General features: G+C 38.8%; 1 protein-coding gene across 1 annotated transcript in view; it reads right to left on the bottom strand.

Annotated features, from left to right (window-relative positions):
- The window catches only part of LOC139714446 (kinesin-like protein KIF2A), a 35,423-nt gene extending 24,177 nt beyond the window's left edge, over positions 1 to 11,246 (bottom strand). Inside the window, exons 1-3 of the mRNA XM_071626152.1 lie at positions 11,228 to 11,246; positions 6,357 to 6,451; positions 5,554 to 5,728 (exon numbers count right to left, since the gene is read on the bottom strand). Coding sequence (XP_071482253.1) covers positions 5,554 to 5,728; positions 6,357 to 6,451; positions 11,228 to 11,246 — 289 coding nt within the window. The remainder of the gene's footprint in view (positions 1 to 5,553; positions 5,729 to 6,356; positions 6,452 to 11,227) is intronic.
- Between the last annotated feature and the right edge of the window lie 6,101 nt (positions 11,247 to 17,347).

Below are 17,347 nucleotides of genomic sequence, written 5' to 3'. Positions count from 1 at the left end.
TTAAATTCACTTCCCGGACAAGCCCCCAATTTTGTTACGACCAAAATCACTCCGAGAATGATCGCACAAAAGAAACAATCAATTGATGTTCAGGCGGTTTATTAACAGTGATATTGTAGGTACAGACTCGTAATCGGTTTTCACATCAGTACAATAATGATCACTGGAAACAAATATAAGTCAGTAATGGAATCACTTACTCACTAAATCACGAAATCCCTACAGTTCCCTGGTAGTGTCCAAATATGATGCTTGATGCATAAATGAATGATCCGCGATGCACCGATGAATGATTCCTTCGACGTAAATCCAGAGGCACAGGTTACAACAGTCCGCGTTATAAATCCAGGGTATATGTCCACAATAGATCCACAGTGTAATGTTCACAGCGAAATGTGCAGAATCCAACCACCGCGTCCAGTCGATGCGTTGAATGATGATTCACTTTATATTGTCCAGCTAGGAATCAAGCCCGTCACAGCTTTGCTTTAGCAATGTCCATTGACATTAAAATATGGAGTCCAATGAAGGCACATTAATTCTCTGCAGGCAAAATGTCTCCCAGGCCAAGTATCTCCACAAACATAACAGGTCAGCAGGTAACACAGGATTGACTATAACAAGTCGCTTCAGAGCCAGAAGTGACGTAACTCTCAGAGCAGAGGTGTTGGGTACTCTGCCTACTGCAGAATTTCTCTAGCTTATATACTATCTATTCACCCCTTCTAGCACATTCTATAACTCTCTCCAACCTACTAGCCAGTCCGAGTTCCGGGAAACCTAGATGACTCACTGCCTAACTATGTACAAAACATCACTGCCAAGAATAACTACCAATCACATTGGGCTACAGGGACAGTGCCTCACTCAGCCAAATATGTTAGCACTTCCCAGAACTTTCTGGAATGGGTGAAATCATTCTAGATTGAGTGAGCTATAATGTATTTCCTGTTACATGCATGTACTGTATAGCTACATTGTATACCACCTAGAAAATTCTCCACTTATCTGGTCAGCCTGTATGTACTATATCTATACCACATAGAATGTTCTCCATTAATCTGGTCAACCTGTGTACATACACATTAAAACAGCCATGCATACAGTACATCATACATATGTACATAACTACTAGTGTGTACATTTGTGACATCTTAAAATTGTATTTCATATAAGATATAATCTAATTTTCCTGTAAAAAGTTATAACCTGAATTCCCATCTCACCCAAAACTACACAATCTCTTTAAAGGGGAATTCCTGACCAGTTTAAAGCTAGTCTGAAAAGGAAGAGTGATATTTTAGTAGCACAAGAGTAAAAATTTGATGGAAATCTGATGAAAAGTATGGAAGTTATGAAATCAAGAAATTTTGCAAGTTGTGAGGGGATATGATCAAATCACTCATTTGACTGTTCAAGAAGTGTTTTGCGAAAGTTATCAAACCTTCATGATTTCATAACTTCCTCAGCTTTCATCAGATCTTGATCGAATTTTCACAAATTGTGCTTATATAATTCTACTTTTAACAGGTCCAGAATACCCCTTTGAATATAAACAGGAACAGCAAATTAATATGCAAGCACTATGCAGTTGACAAAATTCAGCTCAATGTAAAAACAAACAACAAACACTAATAATCAAGCCCATTGGAGAATAATACACTGAGAAAAAAAGAAAAGAAAAGAAAAATATAAACAATTTCAGGAAGATAATAAGTAAGCAAAGAGGTAAAGCCAACAACATCCTACATGATTTACACACAGTATAAATACAAGACACATTGAATCCATGTGCATATAATTGAAAATGCTTAAAAAAAAGCATAAGAGTTCATCAAAGCACATTTCTTTCAATATCTGTGTCTTATAAATTAAACAGTTTCAAATGGTGATATTCTTGGTTTCCACTTCGACCAAAGATCCTACACACTACATAAAATGGTCAACTCTCAGTTGAAAAGTGAAACACTGCCGCTTGGAATTGTGGGATTTTTAAGGAGTGCACCAACTAGCATTGACTGGGGAAAGTTTCCAGGTGAGCTGTACTTTCCCCGACATGTTTGTGTAGGACCAAGACAGGCTAAGACAAGAAAGAAGGAATTTTCTGTAAAGAATCAAGTAAACCTAAGAATTGGTGCAGTGCAGTAAACTGCATCAATAGCTAAACCAAACCATCAGCAGGTTTATCATTATTTCGATTTTCAAAAGACTGTGCACAGTGAGTTTTCGTCTCAACTCCCCGGTCACAGCGAGTGGTAGACTCGCACACAGCTCGCTCATCTCAGCTCGCAGGTTGCTACACTCGCAGTGATTGTGCATGTCCACAAATTATTGCGAGCTGCCTTTGCAAAAGGCTAACGCTTGTTCAATCTTTACCCGCTCAACGCTAGCTGGCGGCAGCCACTTCGGTTTCACCAGCGGCCGTCTAAAATCGGGAGAGTTTATCATCTTATGGAGTGTAGGATCTTTGGTTTGACATACAATATGTATTGAAGTAAACCACATGTTGTTAATTATGATTTCATTGCATTTCTTGCACAAAACAACACATATACATGTAGCATCCTGTTTTGCTCTGAATGAAGGCCTCAATAATGTATACTGCATCACAGGGGGTACATAAAGGCACTACAATTTGACATTGCCTGCTTAAAAAAAAAAAGAAAGAGTAATGATGAACATTTCAATGTCTGTGTATGGATCATCATGCAACTCTTTAAACATTAAAACTAGCAAACTGAAAACTAGTGACTAGAGCATAATGCAAATTACACTGGCTTTAACATGATAAACAGAATGAAGTCCATCATTGCACTGAATAAGAGAGAAGTGACTGAAATAGCTTCTCAAGAAGATTAACACATTAAATGCAATACTGTATGTGCCAATCACAAAAAATAATGGGAAACAAACAAAACATACAACATCACAGAAAAGAGAAAATCATCAAATTACCCTCTTCATCATCTTTTGAATACAATGGGCACATAAGAGTAGAATTTTAAAGGGGGAAAACAAGGAGAAACTTTATTAACTACCTGGAGTGTATTTGAACTTCTGTGCAAAAGCATATTGCATATGCATGCCTTTAACTGAACCACTCTTTGCTAAAAAACCCCCCCAAAACAACCAACCTACAAACAAACAAAAAACAATAAAATGTGCAAATTCAGTGAATTGAACTTTGCAACTTATAGGTGATAATCTGAGATTCTGTGCACGATAGTCATATTTTCAATGTGATAGAAATATGGCCAAACACTTCGGGAGTGTACATATAAGATTAGAATTCAATATTAATTTCTTTCTTCTTCTTCTCTTTTGATTGTTGATTAAATATTAACACCAACTAAGGTGGCTGTAACAATCATTTTGCTCTAAAGATACAAGTAACAGTGCAGTGGTGGTAGAAGTAAGAACCCACTTTCATCATCTTTACTGCATTTGCCCACATTGACCATGAGCAGTACCAGTGACTATAGAAACTCTATGACCCCGTTTACAGTGAGTGAAAAGGCCGGGTGCGGCCGAGCCTGGCCTTCCTTTCATGCGCAGAAGGCCAAATGCAGTACCAAAAACGGCCGTGCATTTGACCAAGCTCTGGAGGTAGTCTCTGCCCGGGCTCCGCCTGGCCTTTTCTCACTGTGAATGCAAACTGGGCCAAATGCGGTACCAAATTGCGAAAATAAGCCAATTACCAAACTAGAATCTGTTAGAATAAAATACGAACTTCATGGTCAAGTGAGAAAAAGAGTACAAGTCACTGGAGTACCAGATGAATGTTTTACTTCTCTGTTGATTTCATACACTGTCTGCCAAAGATAATAAGATATAGGATGCATCCCATGTTTGATGTAAAGGATAAATTTACATACCATGTGTGATGGTTGAGTAGCAAATGAGCTTTCAATAAAAATCTTTTTACATTGAAATCAGTTTATAAATGTAAAACACAGTATTAGATATGAAAAAAAACACCCAAAAATATATTGTTACAATAATCAAAATGATGAAGGCTTCTCAGACCAGGTAGGTGTTAGAAGTAGTGGAATCTCTTCACAATTTGTGTAAATTTATGCAGAGGTTCTATACTATGACAACTGAATGCTAAGCATTCCACTGGCTTTAATGTTCCATGCTCCAAGTCGGTCTTCCATATAATTTGGATATTATGGAAACAAAAGAAGAGGTTCTTGATTTTAACAGTTTTAACTGTATTTCAAAAGAAATATTGAAACCCTGTGTGGAACTCCTTGGTAATCTTGTAGGGAACACAAACTTTAAAGTTTTTCTTCAAATCTCCTTGTTATCAACACTCCAAGACTGAAAAAAAAACAGTATTAGTATCTCTCTCAAAAAGTCAACATATCTAACCTTAAACCATTTTGCGCACATTTGTGCATAGTTATTCACTAGGTTTCAGTAATTGGCTAATGCTTGTTACTGTGTGTTTAATAGCATTTTATAGTTAAAGTGGAAAAATTAGAACTTGGCACAAATCATAAATTATGCTGTGTTTATGCTAGAATCTTGGAAATGACAAAATGTCAGACTTTTGCTCATTCCACAATGGCGAATGCAACAAGAGCAAAGAGAAAATTCATACGATGTCTCCTGTAATGAAAACACTTAGGATGAATTCTGGGAAAACTGGTGCAGTTTTTACTAACATAACAACAGTCAGTCAGTAGACGACGTGTCACAGCTAAAACAGACATCATAAAAGCATTCATTACTATACTGAAGAAGAGGTTAAATTATTTCGAATGACTTCAAAATATTCTTCTTGCTTTATTGCATAAATCTTTTTGGTGAGGTCGGGAGTTGTAATAACTGGGACTGGCTTAAACTCTATTTGCAATCTCAAAAAATATCATTCATGTTTAATATCTTTGAATGTTCAATCTAAAGAAGTACACTATTTATTCATTTCTCTGTGTGTCCTATATTCTTTGCATACTGAACAATTGCTGCTGAAAATATTGAGGGACAGTGAACTGCTGCTGGCTAGTAGGTATGTTGTATTTCAGGAATAAAGCACACTCATTTATACAGAAGTGCTGTCCTTTGTCGATATAGCTTGGTACAAAGGAGAGATTCTTACTTCTTCTACTTCTCTAACACCTCCCTGCTCAGACTGATAGGTACCCTCACAGTAAGTCTAAAACAACTGTTTTGGCTTCAATTAGTTGATGAGTAATACTTGCTTGGCACATGTATGCTTATATGCCTGCCCGGCAAAAGGGCCCTAGCAAGTTTTAGAACATGCAAGTCTTAGTACTTGCTAGGGCACTTTTGCCGAGCAGGCAACTTTTGTATACAGTTACAGATATATCATGTGCTGTGATGAATAAAAACTCTCACTCACAGCCGCACACAGGTGACTTGTTTCTTCACACAATCATTTTCATTGAGATTTTATATCATTTTACATTTCTGGCTCAATCCACATTTGTCTACCAGTATGTATGACCCATAATTGGAAAAAATGTCACATTTTGATTGAGATTTGTATCCATGACTGCACAACTATGAATGTACAATTCAACCTACCTCTTGTTTCTCGTGGTGTTGGCTTTGGTGAGGGGCGGTTTATTTCAGCTTGTGCAACTTTGGCACTGCTAATCCTGTTTTTAGGGGCAGGAATATGAGAAGCAGGAGGGGGGACTGCAGGGGCAGGGGGTTGGGCTAGGTTGGGATTCAGGGAATAGATGGCAGACAGCTCAATCTGAAACAAAAACAACCACATGGAAGATAAAAATATAACTCCAGTGCCCTTCCAGATTGCAAATATATCAACATCTCTCTATTAAACATCTGTTGTGGAGGAAAAATCCTGAAGTCAAAATATGAATTGAAACATTGCAGTTATAATGCACATCTTCTACAACAACATCAATTTTTTTTTTCAATGAATCAAGGAGTATATCAATATGTCAAGATTGTGCTGCATCTGCTGCTAACACAATGAAAGTTTATTTCTCAATCAAATATGCTGGAAGTACAATATGAATAATATTAGTTATAGTAGTGGACTAGTAGAACATATAGTATGAGTTTAATAATATATCTCTATTTTGCATCATCAGTCTATTATGCTTGGACTAGTTTTGGGCTTGCAATATACTCTCTTTTTCTCTATCTGTTTTACATATCATTGCAATGTGCAAATCTAGCAAACAAACAAACAAACTAACTAACTTACAACATTTCCCCAATTACCACAAATAGGAACTTTAATACTACTCAGTGTTTGTTCTACCACCTAAAATGTATAACTGCAGTTGGTGTCTTGTCTTCCCATCTTCTTTTTCTACAGGAATGCTAAGATTACTTCAGTGCCACATAGATTTTACCTCTTTTCCCTTGGTGTCGCCTCTCTCATACCACTCCACAGTGACGCTATCGGTCCCAGGATTGATCCCACTTATACAAGCCGAGTGAACTCTCCCTGTGAAAAGATGATGATGATCTGTAAGTAAAGCAAACTTTTACAAATTTGCTTGTAAACAGTATTGTAATAGAAAACATCTAAGTATATTGAGATATTCATTGTCACCACCATCAACTAAGACACATGTAATTAATTCAAAGAAGCCTGTTGACATGCTACAACTGTATTGGTTACTGTTGAAATGCTACATATTTACATGCTGTTTCTTATTTTGCTTTACAATGTAAATGCATCACAATCTAGCCTTTGAGCTACTACTTTGCATGATATCAATAAACCATCATCAATCAATCAATCAATCAATGCACTGCAAGCAATGTCCACAATTTTTGACACACACACGCACACACACACACACACACACACACACACAAAATCAGATCTTTGTATACTGCTACCGCTGATGTATCAAATCACCATTGACCACTGGAAATCATCGACAATTGATGGCGTATTACCCCCCCCCCCCCCCAAATCTTTACAATTAGAATCTGACTGCCCATGCCCCCTAACTTTGTGATATTACCTTGTAGGATGCCGAGCTATCATTTTGTGAGAAACTTTGCTATTGAGTGTTGAATTTTCTTATTTTTCTAGAAATAACAGCCATAGCATATAAGGTTACAGACATACATGGGAATTTCTCAGTTTGTTAAGTGTATTTCAATAAAGAGCTTATAGTGTACTAGATACTAAGAGTGAACTGTCCATATTTGGTTTGGCAAACAAAGGAAGTCAAGTTTTCCTGAAAGATAATAAGCAAGAAGGAATACAAGACCATGGGAAAGCAGGGTCACATCTACACAACTCAAGTTAGGTACATGTACACACTAGCTTCATAACATCTGTTTAAATCATACTTTTGTCTTGTTCTTGTAATTCCTGACTGTCCACAAATTTGACTGAATTTTAAAACTCAGAGAACAAACGCCTCATTGACGTTACCATAATACAAAACAGATGATTGTATATACATAATATAGTATATTTCGCTGTTTTCATTTTTGTGAACTTCACAAGTCCACTGAAAAAAACATTTTGCAAATTCAACTTGGGAACATTTTGCATAATATACTGTATCCCAAAGGAGCAATGTAAGGTACATACTCTCCTTCCATGGGCACTTTATCCCAAAGAAAGAGTTTTCATTTCTCAAAGGTCACATGTGATATACACAAAACAGTTCATGATTACCAAAAAGTTTCAGTGACAGTGGACAAATTGCAAATATTGCTACAGTTTGAGCATTCAATGAGTGACTAATCAAACATGGAGCCATCCTGGGATCAGAAAAAACAAAACAAACAAAATCTTACCAATCCAGTTCTTTCATAATCACAATAACATTGGTAGTTGTTTCAAAATTGAAATGGATAATCCGATATCTATTAAACCTCATTTATGTATTCAAGATCAGTGAAATTAATTTTCATAAATCATTAGTCAAAATATATTGGGAAATTGGGCGATTTTTCATTATGCGTACATATGGGTGGAAATCACTGATCTCTGGAAGACCGAGATCATCGGTGGAAAGTAGTTGCTTGGCAGAGGTCTGCGCTCTCAGAGTGCTTTTCTAGTTAGAAATGCTAACAAGAGAAACCTTTCCCTTATTTACTTGGATGAAGAGTACACCTATGTGTATGTCCATTTCTATCAAATCAAAATGAAAAGAAAATATACTTTTGTTATTATTATGTTTACATAAATATGCCTGTACTGAACCAAACAAAGGAGGAGTGTCCTAAATGACACAGTATAACAAATTGACACAGGATCAAAAAGCTCTATTTCATATCCAAAGGTTTATCAAATGAGCAAGCAAGCATTTATTTATAAATGCACAACAAAATATGTGCATAATAAGCATGGTGAATGTTTTGTCACATTTATAAGGTACCATTGAGGACAAATTGAGTTTTCTCTCTTGGCCTCCCTATTTGGCATTTTGACTCTAATACATGACATATGGTCAGAGGCATCCATCTTCTGCACACCCCTCCCCCCCCCCCCCCCACACACACACACACACAGCTTCCCCTGGTGTCTCCATCAACCCTTTGTGAATCAGAAGGGCAGGCCTTTGTCAACTGGCACCCATCCTCAAACTACAGGGGTCTCATTTACAATGTAAATTCTTCAATGCAGCAAGTTACAATAAGACATGGTGCTTATCAACAACACAGGAAAAGCAATAAGTTAATACATAGTTGAATAAATGGTAAATAAAAATAAAAACATAGTAAACAACTAACCATACTAGATACTGTAATCCCTCTTGCAGCTCCAAGAAGCTATGTTTCATTCATGAAAATGAATGAAACATAAAACTGAAATAATTACTGCATGCACTCCTACAAGGATGCACATTTGCTGTCTTCCTGTTTTTACTATCCCTGAAAATTGTTTAGCGTTGTTTTTTCCAGTGACATGTCACTGTAAAGGTATGCATACAAATTGTGCTTTTCATTTGACAGGTACACATACAGGTAGACAAAGGCCACACAGATGTTCCATGAGTTTTTATCTAGGAATGACCATAAAACACATGGCAAGATAAGGTGAAAACTGGCAATATATTGTAGTTTATGTCCTGTATACACTGGTGCATTCATAAAGCTCTCGCAGTGGCCTTGAACATAGAAGAGCTCCCACACAAATGTAAAAGGAAGAAACACAGAATTTTAAGTTGGAAAATGAAATAGACACGATGATGCATTAATTACAGAATGTTTTTGAATTGTGCACCCCATACATCTATCTGACCATTTTGCAAGATCTCAGGATTTGTGAATTGCATGAATTCTATATTTCACTGGCCTTGATATTATCACAACATTAACAGCAATTGCTTGATAGACCATATTAGTTTTTAAAACAAATTCTTACTTGTTCATATGAACTTTCAAACGACTTCACAATTTTTAGCTAGATGCACAAATTCCTGCATTTTCCTTTTGTGCCATGAAGTAAAGTTAAAATCAAATAATTACATGCTTAACCCTCACTGCACTGGTGGGGGGGGGGGGGGGAAGGAGGGGGTGCTAGGATGCTCCCTTCCATAGTATTTGGTGGCTGAATCATGACCGCTGGGAATTTTCAGATTCTCGTTTTGTCACTTTTTTGCCCTGAAGTCTCGCACATGTTTGTCTTTATTAGACATACGTATGTGAAATCATCATTGTCAATTGGTATGTGAATGTCATTAATAATGCTCATTACTGCATATTATGTATAAAATTAACAAACTATCAACACACAGTGATTAAATCTTGCACTTCTTCATGCTGCTCTTTCTGATAGAAACTGCACAAGGTTTGGAAACAATACTGTACGAGCTGAAATTTTCGCGAATTGCTAGTACTTGGAGGACATTTTCGCGTGTTGTTAATTTCGCGGTTACGAGAGTCTAACTGAACTTAGTTAATCGCGCGTTGTTATTTTCGCGGTTCGAAGGCGATTCGCGAAAATAAAACCACCGCGAGAATTTCAGCTCGTACAGTAATGTCTGTCAAGTATCACAATACAAACCATAAAAACACAACAAAACTCAGACATACAAAAGTGACAGGTATTTTGTGAGGGGAAATTGCAAGTTTTTCTACGCAGAGATGACTCAACTGTTTTGTGCTTGACATGGATATGACATTTTCTGGGCAAACTTATCTACAACAAGACAGGTACTCTCTCAACTTTTACAATTCATAACTACTTTCTAATCTGTGTTCCAATTATACCCCAAAATTCTCACTTATTTACTGCTCTGATTTTAATTGTTTTAAAGCAAAATAGTATTAGAATTAAATTACCATAGCTATCAGGTCTCCACACCATCACAGCATTACAAAACATATTTCTCCCATTTGCCTGAATGGGCATTTACATGTAGGAAGCAGCCCAATACTTTTCATATTACAGTGAACGCAAGTGCTCTGTTCATTTTACTTTGCCAGTAGTAAGTTCTAGTTGTCCTGGGCAAGAGGGCAAGCACATACAGTACATGCACCCTGAACACTATATACCTGTCATAATACCCACAATGCCATAGCGACAGGATAGTGGATGCCTGTCACATGACCTTCTTGGCCTCTACACCATCAAATACAAACCTTTGTGTATACCCTTCAACACTGCTAGCAGCCAATGTGTCCAGGAGTGTTTTAATTATTGCAACAAATTTCAAGGCAAATCACACCTAGAGCAAGATGTGTGAAGCATAATTATAATGAAAAAAAAAAAAACCCAGCTGTTGGTTTCCCAGCCTTACATGTACACTACAGCAGGAAGATCACAGATAAAAACAACAATTTCTTTGATCTGAAGTTTCCCTTAAGCCCGCCGCACACTATACGATCCGACCGGTCGTACGACCTAAAGACTGGAAGTGTGACGTCACAGTCTTGCCAGTTTCCAGTCGTACGACTGGGTCTTAGCGCCAGTTGCAGAGATTTGACATGTTGAATTTCTACGACCGGTCGTGGGCTTTCAGCCAATCAAGATACTACAATGCAAGCGCACACAGTGCGCACTGCGTGCGCTTTAATACTCATTGGTGAAATGTACTGAAGACAGAACAGTCATAAGCCTACTCGTAAGGTCTGATCGTATAGTGTGCGTTGGTAGGTCGTACGACTGGGTCTTATGGTCCTAAGGTCGCATAGTCGTGAGTCGTGTAGTGTGCGGCGAGCTTTAATGGCACAAGATTATCTGAATTAATTTTAATGTCGGACAAAAGATAAATTTTGTATGCTGTTATTGGCTTTGGATACCAACCTTCCGTAGCCTGTGCCATTTGGTCTTTGTGCCATATAAACACATTCTACAATTGCATTGCCCCCCCCCCCCCCCATTCTTCTTGAACTTGTTAGAACTTCTTCTTCTTCTTCTTCTTCTTCTTCTTCTTCTTCTTCTTCTTCTTCTTCATAATATCAAGTCATGGAATTACCTCGGTCAGTTTACAATGTTGTTGTACAGGGCCGGCGCAGTGTTTTCAAAAGTGTGGGGGCCCACTTCCGGGTTTCATGAGCTAACAAGCAAAAAAAAAAAGAAGAAAGTCCTCAGCTCCTCTCTCCCCATCCACTTCCGGGTTTTTTCAGCTGACAAGCAAAAAAAAAAAAAACTAGAAATGTCGCTACGGCGACTGGTGTATGCCTCCGCCATAATGCATGGTTCTCCTAATAGGTCTATAGTACAATGTCTTAACAATGTGTGATGACAGTTTCACACAATTGGCAAAATATTAAAATGACAGGTTTGCCACAAATGTGCTGAATGTTCACTTTCCTAGAACTAGGTTCAATTGGATGAATGATTAAAACGTCAGAGTGCAGGTATTTGGGGGAACTGATGATTTTCACTTGACTTTTGACCCTTTTATCAGTTTATGCATTGAGTAATTTTCAAGGTATTGAGAAAAAGTATAATTTCAGTATCAAATGGTAAAATAGTACTATCTAAACCTGACCTTTGACCTTTGACCCCACAGTTCCAAAGAGAATCACTGTTAGGTAGAACATGCATAAATATGTAAGTTTCATAATACCTTGAGTTACTTTTGAGATATGGAGGAAGAAGTGCGATTTAGCACTTTCACTTGACCTTTGACCTTTGACCTTTTGGCAAGAAACTTCCCACAGAATATATATTGGGTTATACATGCATACATCAAGTTTTAAAAAAATCCTTCAGGCACTGCATAAATATAAGGAAAGTAGTGATATTTTGAGGAGTTGACCTTGACCTTTGACTCCCTGACCTTTGACCCATGACCCCCAACTTCCCTAGATAATCACTGCCCATCGGTACATGCATATATACTAAGTTCCATGAAGATACCTTGAACCATTTGCGAGATATGGAGAAAAACATGAAATTTCAACCTTTTTTTCACAAAATGACCTGTGACCTTTGACCTTTGACCCCGGGACCCTAAAATACAAACAAAGTATTATCCCCCCAGGATATACCTTCATACCAAGTTTGATGCAAAACCATCTCACGGTTCTTGAGATATCGACAAAAACAAAACGGGACGGACATACGGACGTACGGACGGACGACCTGAAAACATAATGCCTCCGGCCACTTCGTTGGTGGAGGCAAATAAAAAGAAACAAGAGACCCGCGGGTCTAGTGCTCACCTGAGTATTGCAAGTTCACCTTTCACGCAGTCACTAATCTAAATTATTCACAGCTCTACCAAAATTTGACGAGGCATTCTCAAGTGGAAGATGAAAATGTACAATAAGGGCCCAATTTTTTCAAGATTCCTTAATTTGGGGGAATTGGGGCCCCCTGGGGCCCTCTGGGTGGGGCATGGTGCCCAGTTTGATAAATTGAGATCCTGACCACCTAGGGATGCTACCTGCCAAGTTTGACAAAAATCCATCATGAGGTTTTCAGGAAGAAGATGAAAATGTACAATTCAGGCCCCCATTTGGACCCTTCCAACCACCTCCCCCCCCCCCCCCTACCCCCAAGAGGGGCACCCCTGGATCTCCTATGAACAAACTTGAAACTACAGTCATTAATGTACTCACTCATAGTATTATCTCAGCTCTATAACTTCTGATTCTAGAGAAGATTTTTAAAGATTCCTTCATTTGGAGGGTTTCTGGGGGCCCCCTGGGCGGGGCATGGTGCCCATTTTAACAAATTGAGATCCTAACCCCCTAGGGATGCTACCTGCCAAGTTTGGTGAAAATGGGTCATGGGGTTCTCAAGAAGAAGATAAAAATGTACAATTTAGGCCCCATTAGGACCCCTCCTCACCCCCCCCCCCCCCCCCCCCCCCCGGTTCCCAAGGGGGGCACCCCTGATTCTGCCATGAACAAACTTGAAACTACAGTCATCAATGTGCTAACTCATAGCATTATCCTAGCTCTATCACTTCTGGTTCTAGAGAAGAAGATTTTTGCGGATTCCTTAATTTTGGGGGGTTTGGGCCCCCTGGGGGCCCCCTGGGTGGGTCATGGTGCCCATTTTAACAAATGGAGTTCCTAACCCCCTAGGGATGCTACCTGCCAAGTTTGGTGAAAATGGGTCATGGAGTTCTCAAGAAGAAGATGAAAATGTACAATTTAGGCCCCATTAGAACCCTTCCCCACCCCCCTCCCCTGGGTCCCAAGGGGGGCACCCCTGATTCTGCCATGAACAAACTTGAAACTACAGTCATCAATGTACTAACTCATAGTATTAACTTAGCTCTATCACTTCTGGTTCTAGAGAAGAAGATTTTTACAGATTCCTTAATTTTGGGGGGTTTGGGCCCCCCTGGGGGCCCCCTGGGTGGGGCATGGTGCCCATTTTAACAAATTGAGTTCCTAACCCCCTAGGGATGCTACCTGCCAAGTTTGATGAAAATCGGTCATGGGGTTTTCAAGAAGAAGATGAAAATGTAAAAAGTTTACGCACGACGCACGACGGACGACGGACGACGGACGACGCACGACGCACGACGCACGACGGACGCCGGACGAAGGGCGATCGCAATAGCTCACTTGAGCCTTTGGCTCAGGTGAGCTAAAAAGGTCCTCAGCTCATCTCTCCCCATCCACTTCCGGGTTTCTTCAGCTGACAAGCAAAAAAAAAAAAGAAAAAAAAAATGGTCCTCAGCTCATTCTCTCCCCTCCCATTTCCCGGTGTTATAAAAAAAAAGGTCTTCAGAGAAAACACTTAACCTTACCGCCGCCATACTTCAAGATCTCTATCTATTTCTATTTTAGTGCCACTTACGTACTTCCGGGTTGAAAAAAAGTGTGGGGGCCCGAGCCCCCACGGCCCCCACGGCTGCGCCGCCCCTGTTGTACATCTGACTGCTCAAAAAAGCAAAAGCCATGTCCACACACAATATCTATCATGATACATGTATACAATTGCACTTTTCTACCCTCCAGAGAGCAATCTGGACATCCATTTAACAGGGTGTAGCTGAAATAAACACAATTAACAGCTGCCCAACTCAGAGGCTCTAGAAATGAGGAAATACACGTGTATTTAGAATGAATTTAGTGAAGCAAAATATGAATAATGCAGCTATTAAAAATTGCAAAAGAGCTTTTTTTTTTACAGTTGTAATTTTCCAACAGATCAAAATATGGAATACATTTTCTGTACAGTTTCACGTATGAAAAAAAAATATTATGTAATGTCTAAGAACAGCTATCATATACTAAAACATCAACTACTTTTACATCATTGTATTGATTTAAAATCCTAAATCAACATGGCTGTTGTGAAATTGTTTATTTCAGCCAGTCAGGCTGCGAAGGTGGTTAAATAAACTATGAATTAAATTGAATGTTTATTTAGTGGTGAAAGATGTTCATAAAGTGGGGACACAATGCTGAAAAGAGCTTATTTTCTGAAATATACAAAAATGTTCCAATTTATGAGGAATTGTCAGGTTGGCATGACAGCATGATGATTTCTAGGCAAGGGTGTTTTCATTTTGCTATCAGCTCACCTTCAGATAGATTCATTGAGACAGATGCTAGTTATCTTGAGCAAAGAGAACCTTAGGATGAGGGGGATGAACAATTGCTCACAATAGTAACTACAGCACATTCATTATATCATGTATATGTTCAGTATATCAATGTAGATTTTGTTCAGTAACTATGCTATCAGGTAAAATTTGGCCTGAGTGTCCTTTGTCAATTCACATCATGATTTATTTATGGTTTGACTGCACTACACTCAAAATATTGGTATGAAAATTTCTATGAAAGTCAGATAATACATGTACCCAACATCAGTTCAAGTGATAACAGTTTGATTTGGTACATATTTTTTATCATAAATTTTGAAATGACTGATGACAAACTGGACAGACATGAGAAAATATTGAAGAATTGGAAGAGAATCTGTATTCAACGTCCCATCAATATGTCACTGCTGTGACCAAGGCTACTAACACTGCTTTAAAAGCACACACACGCAATCCTTCAATATCAGCAGTCGGTTCGGTCGGAGAGGGGAACTCCACTCAGGCTGACTCATCCCACTATTAACACACAGGCAGGTCTGACTCCTTTATGACACATTGCAGTGTGTGTGCTACTGAGACAGCCAAGGTATATTAGCATGTCCCACTATTCACTCTTACAGCAGGCTGGGGAACAGGAGCACAGGGAGTGCACGTGTGAGCTACATCCATAACAGAGATGGAAGACTCTGTATCAGCGGTGCCAATGACACTGCATAAAAAGATTACGGCTATGCTGTAGACTGAATTCAATTTCTCAGGAAGAGTCTACATTCTTAGGACATACCAGAAAGGGAAATGGAGATGACAAAGACAATTACACAGATTTAATGCTAGCTTGTTAATGCTATACAATATATCACTGTCAAATTCACAACAGCCGACACAGTCCAACTATAGTCATGCTTCTGCAAATATTTTCTAAACCTGTATTTGTTTCTTTCTACTAAATTACATCGATGGTGTACAATGTAGCACTACACATATGGAGGAGACTGTCATACTCAAGTATGTACTCTGTATACGGTACATGTAGTTGCATGGGCTCCAGTTATCCAGAATGCTGAAATGGCTGCACCTACGTAGGAGGCCTACCACACATACAGTGTGAGACTGCTACTTCTCCAGGACATATTTGTGTACAGCTGACAATTGATAGGCTGGAACATTGTCTCTAAGAAGGGAAATATCTTGCATGAACTTTCTTTTAAAAAGGGACAATGAATGCTACTTTCGCATTCTGTCAATGTGGTTCTCATATTTGCTAATTTTGAGTCAGTATGAAACTCTATTTTTCTCTGAAAATACAAATCAGCAAAAATTATCATACTTTAGTCACTAATACATGTGCATAATTTGCATACCGGTATCTTACAATTTGATTGTTGAAATGAAAACATTAATGTGTTGCTAATACCTCAGCACTATTATAAGGGAGAAAAGACTGAAGATGCTAGGAGACACCCTGAGAATGAAGGATGAAAGACACGTCAAAACTTCATTAGAATGGATGCCTGCAAGCAGAAAAAGGAGAAGGGGAAGGCCCACAAACACCTGGAAAAGAACAGTACTTAAGGATCTACAAACAATGGGAGTAAGCTGGGACGAAGCAAAGGATATTGCAACAAACCAGGCAGAATGGAGGACCACTGTTACCATCCAATGCTCCACAAGGAACAGGAGGAACTTAAGTAATACCTCAGTGTACCTCCAGGCAAAATTTGCATTTATTTTATCAGATAATCAGTCTTCGAGATGTGCGTGTGTGTGTGTGTGTGTGTGTGTGAGGGGGGGGGGGGGTCAAACTGACCCCGGGGCCCACCAGTAAAAACTTGGTCTGAAACAGCCCAGTTGAAATAGGGTTTGGGTAACTACATCATTCATTTCTAATTTTCCCACCAGACAATACTTGTTACTGGACATTCCTGAAAAATGACACTTCAAATAAAGTACAATTTGTGTACAGTGACCTCTGACCTCCTATCACCATCACATTAAACATTAAAATAATCTTTACCCATTTCACCAAATTACTGAATGTACAGTGCATGACCACCAGATACTCCTGGCCGGTGTACATGTAATGGCTGGAATCACCAAGTTAGTATCGAAAAGTACAGGTCAGGGATGCGCACCTTGTACCATAAAGATAAAGAGCAGTGCAGTATTCTGAGGGCTGAAAAAGGTGGAAAACTTTTTTTTAATGAAACCTGCAAAACTTTTTTTTTTGGAAAAAAAAAACCACCCAGCACAAAACCCCCTGCAAGAAAGGAACAGTTGGCATCTCTCCAATAGTGACCATTGACTGTGGTGTGTACATGTATAACAATTTTCATGAAAGTTTCACCACTGTAATGCTCATGAATGTAAACAATTTCAATTTATTTGTACCCTACCCAGCAAAGTCG

The sequence above is a fragment of the Diadema antillarum genome, unplaced genomic scaffold, assembly GCF_040938485.1.
Source record: "Diadema antillarum isolate AM-2024a unplaced genomic scaffold, OU_Dant_1.0 seq00002277_RagTag, whole genome shotgun sequence".
Taxonomy (NCBI): domain Eukaryota; kingdom Metazoa; phylum Echinodermata; class Echinoidea; order Diadematoida; family Diadematidae; genus Diadema; species Diadema antillarum.
The sequence above is the reverse complement of the archived record's forward strand: the minus strand, read 5'-3'. Positions and strand labels throughout refer to the sequence as shown.